Raw genomic sequence first — 12,269 nt, forward strand, 5'->3', positions numbered from 1 at the left:
ACATAGTGATCAAACATGGAGCATATTTCTACTGCAGATAACTAGAAACTGGATCATGGCAATAAAGCTAATCCAACTGGATGGATCCTAGCTCTGTGACATGGCTGACTTCCAGAAGCACAGGCTTTTTTTGCTCTCAAATATCAGGATGATACCTGGAGTTCTGAGTCTGATGACCTGGAAGATTTGGGGTAATTCCGTTTAGTAGACACAGCTATTGACTCACACAAAATCGCATTCATTTTTGAGTCTACTTTATTTACAGTTATTTATCCTTTCTTGAAAACTTTTAGCATCGCCTTGATTAAAATAAGTTCATAAAATAATCTTCACTGTATTTGTTACATATGGCACAGAATAATTTAGCACTTTATAAATATGTCTCATTGATGCACAAATGGGAGAAGCACCCTTTGCTGAAAGCAGTACAGTGACTTAGTTCAATTTGGCTACGGTAGCACTTTAAAAAATTACCATGAGATGGCGCTGTGGCCAAGTAAATGCAGTATGCTTTAAACAGTTTTCCCTAATTATGGCAGTTAATTGCTTTTTTTTGAATATAGAGGAATCTATCATTCAACTTAAAGTAGAGCAAGGTTTGTTACTCCGTTTCAATAGTATTGATTAAAAGTGAATCCTTTAATCACAGATCCATAAATCATTTGACAACTGTGTTTCACTTAGGTGTGAGTCTGTTTAAAAAGCCATAGTAGTCAGAAAATTGCCAGACTAAACAAAGGGCCCAAAGGTACCATTTTATTTAGGATCAAGAAACTATATATGTGGACCATTGTTTTCGCCACCCTCATAGACTTGTCTTAAAGTTCTTCCACAAAATTAGATTAATTTCCAGTTTATTTAAAGAGCTGATATTTTTGTTACACTTTAATCTGCTTTGCAGCAATGGAAGGTCATAGAAATATTAGAACATGAATTCACATTTAAATAAACATGATACAAACATGCACACATGTGTATATACTGAGTGTTTTCATTGACTTGCTTTTCGTCCATATAAATATATAAATATTGAATAAAGTGCATGAGAACATGTCTGTACATATATACAGCTACACATTTGCCTATACAGTATACACTTGAATAGATACTTATGGAAGAAAAAAACACATACACATTTGTAATATATAGGTAGTCAAAAGACATCTATCAGGCAAAATTAATGTTCATTCTGATCAAGATTGAGTATATGGGGGTAGAATCTGTAATCTTTTCCCTAATATATAATGAAATGTGCAGAGTTACAAGTGAAGGCAAAATACATTAAAGCGGAGACATTTTAACATTTATATTTTCATCAGTTAGTATGGTATATCATAAGGAGTAGTTCAGTTCAAATGCAGCCTTGGTACTAGCAGCATATTATACATTCTATCTTTGAAATAGTGAACCATCTTTCAACATATCTATGAGGACATAATGAGAATTTTATGCATTTCCAAATTACACAGTGACACTTCCCACATTCTTCAGTTTTCAAATCTGTATTTTTTTCCCAAAGGTTTAGGGCAAACACTATTTCTCATTCAATAGAAATGCTTCAGCATTGTAATAATATATATATAACATTGATTCCAATAACAACATGCAATTTAACCTTGAGTGTTATAATATCGAGGTGGTTTAACTGTTGTTAATCTCTTTTTCTCTTTAGTAACCATTTCAATGAAATATTATAATATCTGCTTTTCTATTAGGGAGCCCAGTGTCAATGAGTAATACTGAAATGAGTGAGTTTTTGGAGAAATAGAAGAAAAATTTTGCTCAAAACTATGGTAGTTATAAACTGGCTTGAGATTGAGGTGCGTATTTCTAAATTAATTGCAATGTTAAGCCTCAAGTGATATTTTCCCCCTCCTTTATTTGTTTGGTGTTTATTGGTAACCAATCAGGAAAACTTATTTTTAAAACTACTCTCACAGTTGAAACAAACTTGTTTCTGAACCAGGTAAGAAGGAAATAAGTTGAAAGGATTCTAAAAATAAGTCTGTTTATATTTTTTGACTAAGACCATTTCAGTTTAGTCATTGTCTTTTTTTCTTTCTTTTTTTTTTGTGATAGGGTCTCACTCTGTTGCCCAGGAGGAAATGGCAGTGGTGTGAACTTGGCTCACTGCAGCCTTGAGCTTCTGGGCTCAAGTGATCCTTGTGTCTCAGCCTTCCGTGTAGCTGGGACCACAGTTGTGTGCCACAAGGATCAGATAATTTTTTGATTTTTTTTTGTAGAGACAGGGAGGTCTCACTTTGTTACCCAGGTTGGTCTCAAACTCTTGGCCTCAAGTGATCCTCCCATCTCAGCCTCCCAAAGTGCTAGGATTACACGCACGAGCCTCCGTGCCTGGCCGAGCCATTTTGTTTAAAGGCAAGGATTTTGTTTTAATTATTTTTATATTTCTCATATCTAGAAATTTGCTTCACACATAAATGCACACTCAATAGATGATTGTGGAACCAAGCAGAATGGTTTTAATAAATAGTATAAACCAATGGATCTGAAAGCATCAGTTTACCTGATGAGTGTCATAGGAAAGTCACCTGCTTTTTACAGAGATGTCCTAGGACTCTACCACTGTCAGCAGCCGGAAACCTGAGTTCATCCTCAATCCTGACACAGTTACATCAATATACATTTACTGCTCAAAAGAGTGCATGCATGATGCAGTCATTTCACAGCAAGTTACCAAATACCTCGATAGTGCTGTTTTAGAGAAGCAATTGCTAGAAAGGCATTTGGTAATGTTAAATCATCCTTTTGCTAGTTTACCTAGAAGAACAAATATTAAACAAGACCACACTGGAAATTCAGAGTAAAGCACAAGAAGTAGAAGAGAAAGCAGCAATAGTTATTGAATAACATATGAAGTCTTTTTCACTTCTGAGAATTAACTTGAAATGCAGCAAATGCCAGCAACCTTGTGAATATTTCAAAATGGTATCTATGAAAAAGCAGGAATGAAAAATGTTGTCAAGTATTTCATTTAATTATCTTAGCAATACAGATTTTATAACACTGACCTTAGTGTCTTTTTTTTTCTCCTTTCAAAATATATACCATAGTAAGTTTTAAAGATAATTTTTAAGAGGCCATTATATTCAATAAAATTTTCACTATTTATAGCTATTTTTATTTACAGCAATAGGTAACCAACTCAATCCCATGTCATCAATGAACAGCATAGCAGCAAGGTTTCCACTTGAAAATAGAAGTTAATTTAGATTTACTTAGGGCTTCATAATTATACAATAAAAGTGAATCATTTTAAAGACATATCATTTACAATGTTATAAATAAGTATGAGAAAGCTCACAGCTGAAATGCTGTCAGAACATTTTCCAAGCACACATTTTGTAGCATTGAACCCCGCTTTTCATTGACAGAATAAAATGAGGCATACAAATATGATGGTTGGCTCCACTACACTTGTCTAATTTTTTCCAATCTCTTATTTTTTTTTTTTTTTCCAGATAGGTGAAAACTTGCTCAGTGTGCCTTCCACAGTTGCCACGGCAACTAGCCTATCACACACAGCTCACCTTTTCATTCACTCCGTCGCTATTGTCTTTAGAAGCCTCTTCAGAATGCTGCTTTCCTAGAGCAACCATTGAGCAGTCATTATCTGTTGTCTTGGCATCTTGCTTTGAATTCTTTTTTTGTCCCATTTGAAGTTGGCTAGACTTGTAGGCCAAAGCCGGTATAGTGTTCACTAAAATTAACTGCAATGGTTTTTTGTTTTCCTTGTACTGACACTGAATATACCGTGAAAAGGCTGACCTATAGGTCTTGTTGAACAGTGTGTAAACTAGTGGGTTGACTGCTGAAGAGAGATAACCAATCCAAACAAACACATTGAGCAGGGCCCCAATGACATCCTCATTGCAGGACTCTTTGCAGATGACGGCCATGATGTTCGTGATGAAGAAAGGGCACCACATCACCACAAACAGGAAGAAGACGATGCCCAGCACCTTGCATGCCTTTTGCTCATTGCTGATGGACTGCATAGTCCTCCTGCCTGTGTAGGACCCTGGCTCCCTATGGATCGACCGCTGGAAGAGCTTTTCTGAAGACAAAGAACTCTGAGGGAGGAAGCTGAAAGAAGCTAATTTGGCCCGTGTGCCAAGATCACTTACACACAAAGTAGCTTCTTTCTGGAGTGACTTGATAGTTAGAAAGTAGGTGATCACCATGATGGTTAAGGGAATGAAAAATGACACAAAAGAGCCGATCAGGACAAAGTTATCATCGGCGAGTAAGCAACTCCCCTCCTTAAAGACCTTTGAATCGTCCTGTAGCCCAAAGACTGGTATTGGCATGGATATACCTGGAGTTGAACAGAAAATGAAACATGATTATTAAGGAATTAAGTATATGAAGGCAAGAGCATCACCACATAATATTGGCTATTGAAAAGATTTTATATCATCATTGTTTAAAAGCTTAACATAATTTGAGAATTTAAAATTCCTTTGGACTTACGTATGTGTTTTGTAAGTATATATTATGTAGTTCCTTGTATGTTATATTGCCCTATATAGCTAACCCTTATAAAGAAGTATAATAAATCTAGCTTTATTTTTTATGCCATATTTTTCTGATTATAATATGATACTTATTAATTGAAGAAACACACAGAGAGGCAAATAAACTAAAAAATGTCCAATAACGTCACCATCTAGAGATAGCCACAATTAACAACTGATGCTGTTCATTTTATTTATTTATGTATTTATTTATTTTTGTCTATGGAAATCTAGAATATAGATTTGTTTCTTTTTTTGATACTGTTCATTTTAGATACATTCACACACTTCCCATGTGCACACATTTTAAAACAGAATTGAGGTTCTTTTTCACAAATAGTTCTGTATCTTTTTTTTAAAATCTAATAATATGTCACAAGCATGGCTTATATATAAAAATAACTATAAAATTTTAAATATAGTTTATTTTCTCTCTAGAAAATTTGGGAGGTAAAAAAATGTAACAATGAATAAAGAAAAATAATATGTATTCTCACCAGTCAGGGGCAACCATAATTTACATTTGCATCATTTCTTCTTCCACTTACATGTACATATAAAAGCAAATGTGTATATGCAGTACTTTACATGCAGTACTTTGTGCCTTATATGTTTTAGATCTTCCTATTCCATTTAACATTATAAATCATGATAATTGCACATAAAATATTTTTGAGAAATACAATTTTCTAATATTAATTTAAAATAACTTTAACCAATTTTAATTCTTTTTAAAAAAGCTTTTATTATGGGACATTTTTAACACACACACAACTAACAAACCAAAACCAAACCCAGTACAGTGAACTCATCACCCAGCTTCAAAGATTATCAGCTCAAGCCCAATCTTGTTTCATCCATATGTCCTCTGGCTGCCATCCCTGCCATGTTATTATGAAGCAAATCCTAGACATCATGTCATTCAATCTGAAAATATTTATTACGTAGATCTAAAAGCCATGCACTCTTAGACAAACCTAATATTTTCACAATACCATTCTCACTCCTAAATATAGAAGTTTAATATTTCCTTAATATTAAATGTAGAGTTAGTGTTCAAATTTCCAATTGTCCCATAAAGGTTGTTGTATGTTTTTAGTAGTAGAGCATTCATAAGGATGGATTGCAAAAAACAAGACAGCCATAGACTTTCTATTGACAAATATAAAAAGTAGGTATAGGATGAGATAATACAGGGGAACATGGGCCTATATGGTTCATTGCTCCATCACCCAGATTTGGGGGATCTGTAAGGCTCCCTCAGGTACAGGGATTAGGCAGAGGAGGAAGCAGAAGTGAATAAAGGCAACCCCTGGCCTCTAATCATGCTATGTGCCCCACATGATGATAGGACCTTTTTAAAGGAAGATTCAACTGGCCATGTTGTGCAGTTTCACCACCCAGCCCCCACCATGGACAACCTCTCTGCTCCTGGGGAAATAGGTGTATCTTTCTCTACTGGCCTGGGATGGTTGGTCCAAGGCAATCATGAGATGGCTTATTCTCTCTGCCATAAAGGTAGAATCAGGGTGATAAAAAAGAGAGGAAACATGAATCAACTACTCTGTATAACTTAGTTTAAGATTGTTTCTTTCATGAAATGGTAGATATTGCAGGGACAGCCTGGGAGAAAAAGTCAGAAAAATAGTCCCCTTCTAACTCCTGCCCGTATTATCAGCACACTCAGAATTGTAGAATAAAGAGTGTTGTGGTTACTGCTTCTGACCGTCTTTAGAGTCTAATACATGGTCTCACACCAGCCAAGAACACTGGTTTATTCCAGAATTGGGGGCCACTGCCTCACTCTTGCCATCCATCTGGAAAAAGGTTTTTGGAGAATCTCTAATCTAACTTCTGCATACTCAGAACAGAGTTCCGCTTCATCCAAGCACAGGCATGACTGTCCTAACCTCATGTCACCTCACATCGGCCATCGTGGCCAGGAAAGAACATTGAGTTGATGTAATATTCAACACAAATCTTTCTTAGTGACATTTGCCATTATCTTCAAAGACTTAATTGACAATATTTGTCACTTGCCTATGCAAGCCCATCCAGGATTCTTGGAAGGTGGAGATAAATGACATCAGAGCTGTTCATAAGGACACTTATTGTGGCTAATGACTCTTCATTTCCTCCATCCCTCTCTGTTCCTGACCCATTGTTTGCAACATTCAAGAAGAGATTGATGAGCTGTGCCTCCAAGGAGAACATCCTCTGAGACCCTGGATATTGACCAGTTTTGCTTATCCTTCAGAAAACTCTTGATTGTAAAAGTAAGGGCATGATTTCTAAGAAGAGTGTTTTTCTCCCAGTGTTTGAATCTAGATCTGTGAAAGATATTTCCTGTACTCATGTACAAGGTCTTGTCAGACAGCACAGTTGCTCATTGATTAGAAAGGATGCTTTGTTCATCCATTCGAGACATCCCTGGATTTGAGTCTTGGCTGTGGCTCTGGGCTCCTGAATTGGCTACTTCATTCCTGTAGTCCCCACTTCTTCATCTATTGTGGGAGGCTGGCACCAACATACCTTCATGCATTTGGTGAGGATAAAATGGATCAAGTTTGCAGAGCACCTAGCGCAGCACCCAGTCCATAGTGATGTTCTACCAGTGGTCAATACACATGAGAGTAGCTTTCTCTGCAGAACTATTTATATGAAATATATCAACATTATTTTATTCTAATCCATTTTGCTTGGTTTGTATACACTAGATTTTATATAGCAGATCTTTTTAAACCAAAAGAGACTAAAAAGACTTTTGGCTATTGGCCATAGAGTTAACACTGATGTAATTTTAGCTTCTGCCAGGGTGACGCCGGGTCTTAATCAATTTTAATTTTGTGCAGCTAGAACTGTTGATTACTTTCCTAATGTGATGAATTACAGCATTACTATTAGTCATGATACACAGAAACAAGATATCAACTGTCCAAAAAAGGTGTGTGATTTTGTTATTAAACTCTTGAGTGTTCTTTTTCTAATTAATACAAAGGAAGTAACTACCTTGAGAGCCTTTTGCCCTATTTGCTTATAACCTGGTAATGTACATAAGTGGCAATTCTCAATTAACCAGAATGTGGGCTTACCTAAAATGCCAAATTCTTTAATTATTTGGAATAGTGTCTTTGGTTGGACACACACACACACACACACACACACACACACACACACACCCTTACAGAATAGCCCAGTTTCTGAGAGGGGTGATGGAGTCATCTGCACTGAAATAGAGAATCCCTCTCTTAAATGCCCAGGATAAAAAGCCACTCTACAAGAGGATGTGGTAAGAGGTTACACGCAGAGCTGTTCTGTCTGGAAGGGGGATATTAATTTGGAAGTGGAGAATCAAGCTGATCAGTTATTTAAATGGCCTATTCATCTTTACATATAACAAAAACATCCTGAATACTATCGTATACCATTCTTTTTCCATGCCTCACTCATAGTATCTGGTCAGCAAGGGTTGTAGAAAGAATAACCAGAAAGTCAAAGTAATACTCTATAAAGAGGAGAGGAAATTTTATGTCAAAAAACTAGAACACATAGATAGGCTTTGTGGGTACAATCAGCAGCTCAAAAGCATGTGCCTCTACCAAAAGAGATGAAGACATGGGCTGATATCCAATATCGTGGTCACAGCCGTCTCTGGGGCATTAATTATCTGGCTGCTTTGTTTGATAATAGCTGCTTTTGGAGACCTGACATCTCCTCTCACTTGAAATTTCTGCATATAAAGCATTTTCCTTTATGAACAAAACAGACAGTAACCTGAATTACATGACTCTGCATTTTGTTTAATATATTTTTTCTGAAGAGTGGAAAAACAGCAGTCAAAATTCACTATCAGTATTAGATCCTCTATGTAGAATTTTATTCATTTCCATTGAAACTCAGACAATAAAATGAATGGGAAACCTTGACACCTAAGAACACAAAAGCTTTGGTTGGTGTCTTTCTTTCAGCATAGCTCTGCTTACTTCCTGCACATAAACTTTGCACCTCTAGTTAACATCTTACCACAGGCTGCATAAATAATTCACTTTGAACCGCTGGCTGTGAAGGACTGGCTTTATTCTTAATCTTGGACTTTTTCTGAGACAGTGTACATTTCTTGGGAAATAAGAAGATTGCCTTCCTAGATAACCATCCTCTTGTAGGGAACAGGACAGTGGCAGTCCCTAGGGCCCTCAGCTGGAAAGGAGGTGGAGGGCACAGAAGTTATTTCGGGGCTCTTGTGAAAAAGATTGAAATTTGGGTTCATAGGTTTCTGTTTCCCCAAACTGCTACCTTTTCTTTGAATTTTAATGCATGCTGTATTTTTCAAGTTATAAGAACAAATTTACTAGTAGTTTGACAGAAAACACCACTGGTAAACACTGCAGGATAATCCTCATAATACAGGGAAAGAAGAATTGAATATATAGGGCAACTGCCAATGGGACTCACTATCCTGATGCAGAGTGGCTAAATTCCTTCTAATCTATGTATGATGTGTTGACAAGGCAGATGTACATAAAAATGAGAGCTACACAAACATGTCAGTTACCCAAAAGCTGTATGTTTCTTTTTCTCAGCTTAATTCCAAATAGCTCTGATAATAAATTGCAACTTTTCAAGGTATTATCACACATATTTACTCTAAATTGTAAATTTACTCTACAATTTATTTACTCTAAATTGATTTTTACAAAATTGTTAAAACATTACCCACACCTTCTTATGGGGCAGATGAAAATCCCACTTTACAGATATGAAAACTTGGGCCTACCAAGCTTAAGTAATTTAGTTAGAATCACACAGAAAGTTGGGGGCAAAATCAAGACCTCTACTTAGGGTTCTTAATTCTTATGGTGGATTTTTAAAAACTGCTTATTTGTTCCTTTGAAGGTAGTTACAAAAGTCTATGACTACCTCTGAGGCTTTTAACATTGGCTTCAGGAAGTCTATGATAGTCCTAAAATCTGAAAAATTTGTATATATGTATATTTCCTTGGAGATAGATCTTTCCTTAGATGGGCAGAAAAATTCTAGCCCCTAATATGACTAATAAGCACTCAATTACACCAACTGATATGGTTTCATTCTGTGTCTCCACCCAAATCTCATCTTGAATTGTAATCCTCATAATCCCCACATGTCGGGACAGGGACCTGGTGGGAGGTGATTGGATCATGGGGAGGTTTCTCCCATGCTGTTCTCGTGATAGTGAGAGTTCTCACAAGATCTGATGGTTTTATGTGTTTGACAGTTCCTCCTTCCCATGCTCTCTCTCACCTGCCACCATGTAAGATGCACCTGCTTCCCTTTCTGGCATGATTGTAAGTTTCCTGAGGCCTCCCCAGCCATGTGGAACTGTGAGTCAATTAAACCTCTTTCCTTTATAAATTACCCAGTCTTGGGCATTTCTTTATAGCAGTGTGAGAACAGACTAATACGCCAATGTTGCATGTACAGCACAAACTCTCTCTCTCTCCACCACCCCCACCAGTGATTTTCTGTACCATGATTTTGTTTTTGCATTCTTTCATCTCAAAGCCACAAGTTCCTCTAGCCAGACATTAAATTCATTGAGGCCAGAAAAATAGTTCAAAAATAAAATCCTTATAATCAACATTTAGTTTCTTTCAAATACTAGGGAAGTTATTCTCAACTGTAGCTGCACATTAGAATCACTGAGGGAGTTTTAAAAGTTACATTGCCTGAGCCTCATTCCCGGGGCTTCTGATGTTAGTACTTTAAAAAATATAAATGCCCAGGCACTACATAAACATGAAAACGACAACCACTCCAGGGATCTCTGTAAGCAGTTGTGCACTGCAGAAGCTGGTGGCCTAATTGCCCCCATCATAGATTCCTTATAAAGTGGTCTCTGTCTCCTCTGACCCTCCTTCCTTTTCCTTTCCATTTCATAGCCTAGAAGTTGTGCTTCAATATAAAGATCTTGTACTGAAAGGCGAAGAGATTGAATTCTGGCTTGTAGACGGGGCTTGTCAGCCGTCACTGCAACACTTAAGAACCCATCCACATCTCTCTTGTCTCAGAGAAGATTGACTTTTATCTACCATTTCCCCCCCCCAGACAATATATTACAAAACCCAAAGAGAATCTGAACCATATACTGTAATTTGAATAAATAAGCAGAGCCTTGTTTTGTTGTTGGAATCACAAGTAATAAGGCAACTTCTGCTGATCACTATGTTAGTCAGCTTAATTTCATCATTCTACATTGTAGGCATCGACCAAAATATCACATTTGTACATCATCAATGATACAATTATGATTCACAAATGAAAAATAATATTAATAATAAAAATAAAACTCTTCAATGCCACAGAAAGTTGGGGGCAAAATCAAGACCTGCCTCCTTCTTTTTTAATGAGTGGATATTACACTATCTACCCCTAGCAGGTGCTCTTTTCTAGGCTGCATATTTAGCAACGTGCTCATGAGTAAAGATTTATTTAGAAAAAAAACTCATCTCTGTCCTACATTATTGGGCCCCATCTTGAAAGTATTGTATCCTTTCTCCCATTTCTATCAGGGGGGCAGATTTTGGAGTGATTCTCTCTGAAAGCTTGGAGAATGAGTCTTACATGTGACATGTCTCATTTCAGAGACTCTGGTCTAGAAGGTGTGGGGAGAAACAGCCATGGTGTCTGGAAAGCTAGGTTGCGGCAGGTGCGCACATAATCCAGACCCACAACAGTCAGTTCTCTTTCCTCCAGCCTCGCTTGTATGCAGCATCCTGAAGCACCTTTTCCATCGTATTACACAAGAGACTATAGTGTCCCTAACACTCGAGCAATTACCAGCTACTCAGCCCACCCTACAGGGTCTTTGTAATCTGATTTTAACATAATTATTCAACTTTCTCAATAGTCATATGGTGTTCTCTCTCTGTTGCTCTCTTCTTTATGTTATGTCTTGAACTGCTCAGGAGGATATTACCCATAGCAAGATTTTTCAACCAGTCACAGAGTGTGATTTAAGGAGCCCCCAAGTCCTGCCTCCTCTCATATATGTCTTCTCTCAGTAGCTTGCTTGGTATACAGTAGTCCTCCCTTAAGCTTGCTTTCCCTTTCCATAGCTTCGGTTACCCAGTCAACCACAGTCTGAAAATATTAAATGGAAAATGCCAGAAATAAACAATTCGTAAGTTTTACATTGTGAACTGTTCTGAGTAGCATGATGAAATCTTGTGTTGTCCTACTCCACCCCACCTGGGATGTAAGCCATCCCTTGGTACAGTGGATCCATGCTGCAGATGCTCTGTGCCCATAAGTCACTTAGTAGTAGCCATTTCAGCAGATCAACTATTGTGGGATCACAATGCTTGTGTTCAAGAAACCCTTATTTTACCCAAGAATGGCCCCAAAGTGCAAGAGTAGTGAGGTTGGCATATTGTTATAATTGTTCTATTTTATTATTAATGATTGTTAGTCTCTTACTGTGTCTAATCTATAAATTAAACTCTATCATAGGTATGTGCACATAGAAAAAACATAGTATATATAGGGTTCAGTACAATCCACAGTGTCTGGCATCCACTAGGGGTCTTGGAATGTGAGCCCCAAGGGCAAGGGGAAACTATTGTACTGCAGTGTCTCTGTTAGAGTGAGAGGTCCATTCTGTGTACCTATAATACCCTGGAGGGTTGACTATTAACCTAAGTTCATGGTGTAGCAGCACAAAGACGCATAGTAGGGAGGACTCCTGAGGGCATA

At 37.2% G+C, this 12,269-nt stretch overlaps 1 protein-coding gene across 2 annotated transcripts in view; it reads right to left on the bottom strand.

The window, feature by feature from the left end:
- Nucleotides 1-237: 237 nt before the first annotated feature.
- HTR2A (5-hydroxytryptamine receptor 2A) overlaps nucleotides 238-12,269 on the bottom strand; it is a 66,833-nt gene continuing 54,801 nt past the window's right edge. For both annotated transcript variants that reach the window (XM_055359806.2, XM_004054487.5), the window contains exon 3: nucleotides 238-4,339. In XM_055359806.2, coding sequence (XP_055215781.1) covers nucleotides 3,537-4,339 — 803 coding nt within the window. In that variant the 3' untranslated portion in view covers nucleotides 238-3,536. The remainder of the gene's footprint in view (nucleotides 4,340-12,269) is intronic.

This window comes from Gorilla gorilla, chromosome 14, assembly GCF_029281585.2.
Source record: "Gorilla gorilla gorilla isolate KB3781 chromosome 14, NHGRI_mGorGor1-v2.1_pri, whole genome shotgun sequence".
NCBI classification, from domain to species: Eukaryota; Metazoa; Chordata; class Mammalia; order Primates; family Hominidae; genus Gorilla; species Gorilla gorilla.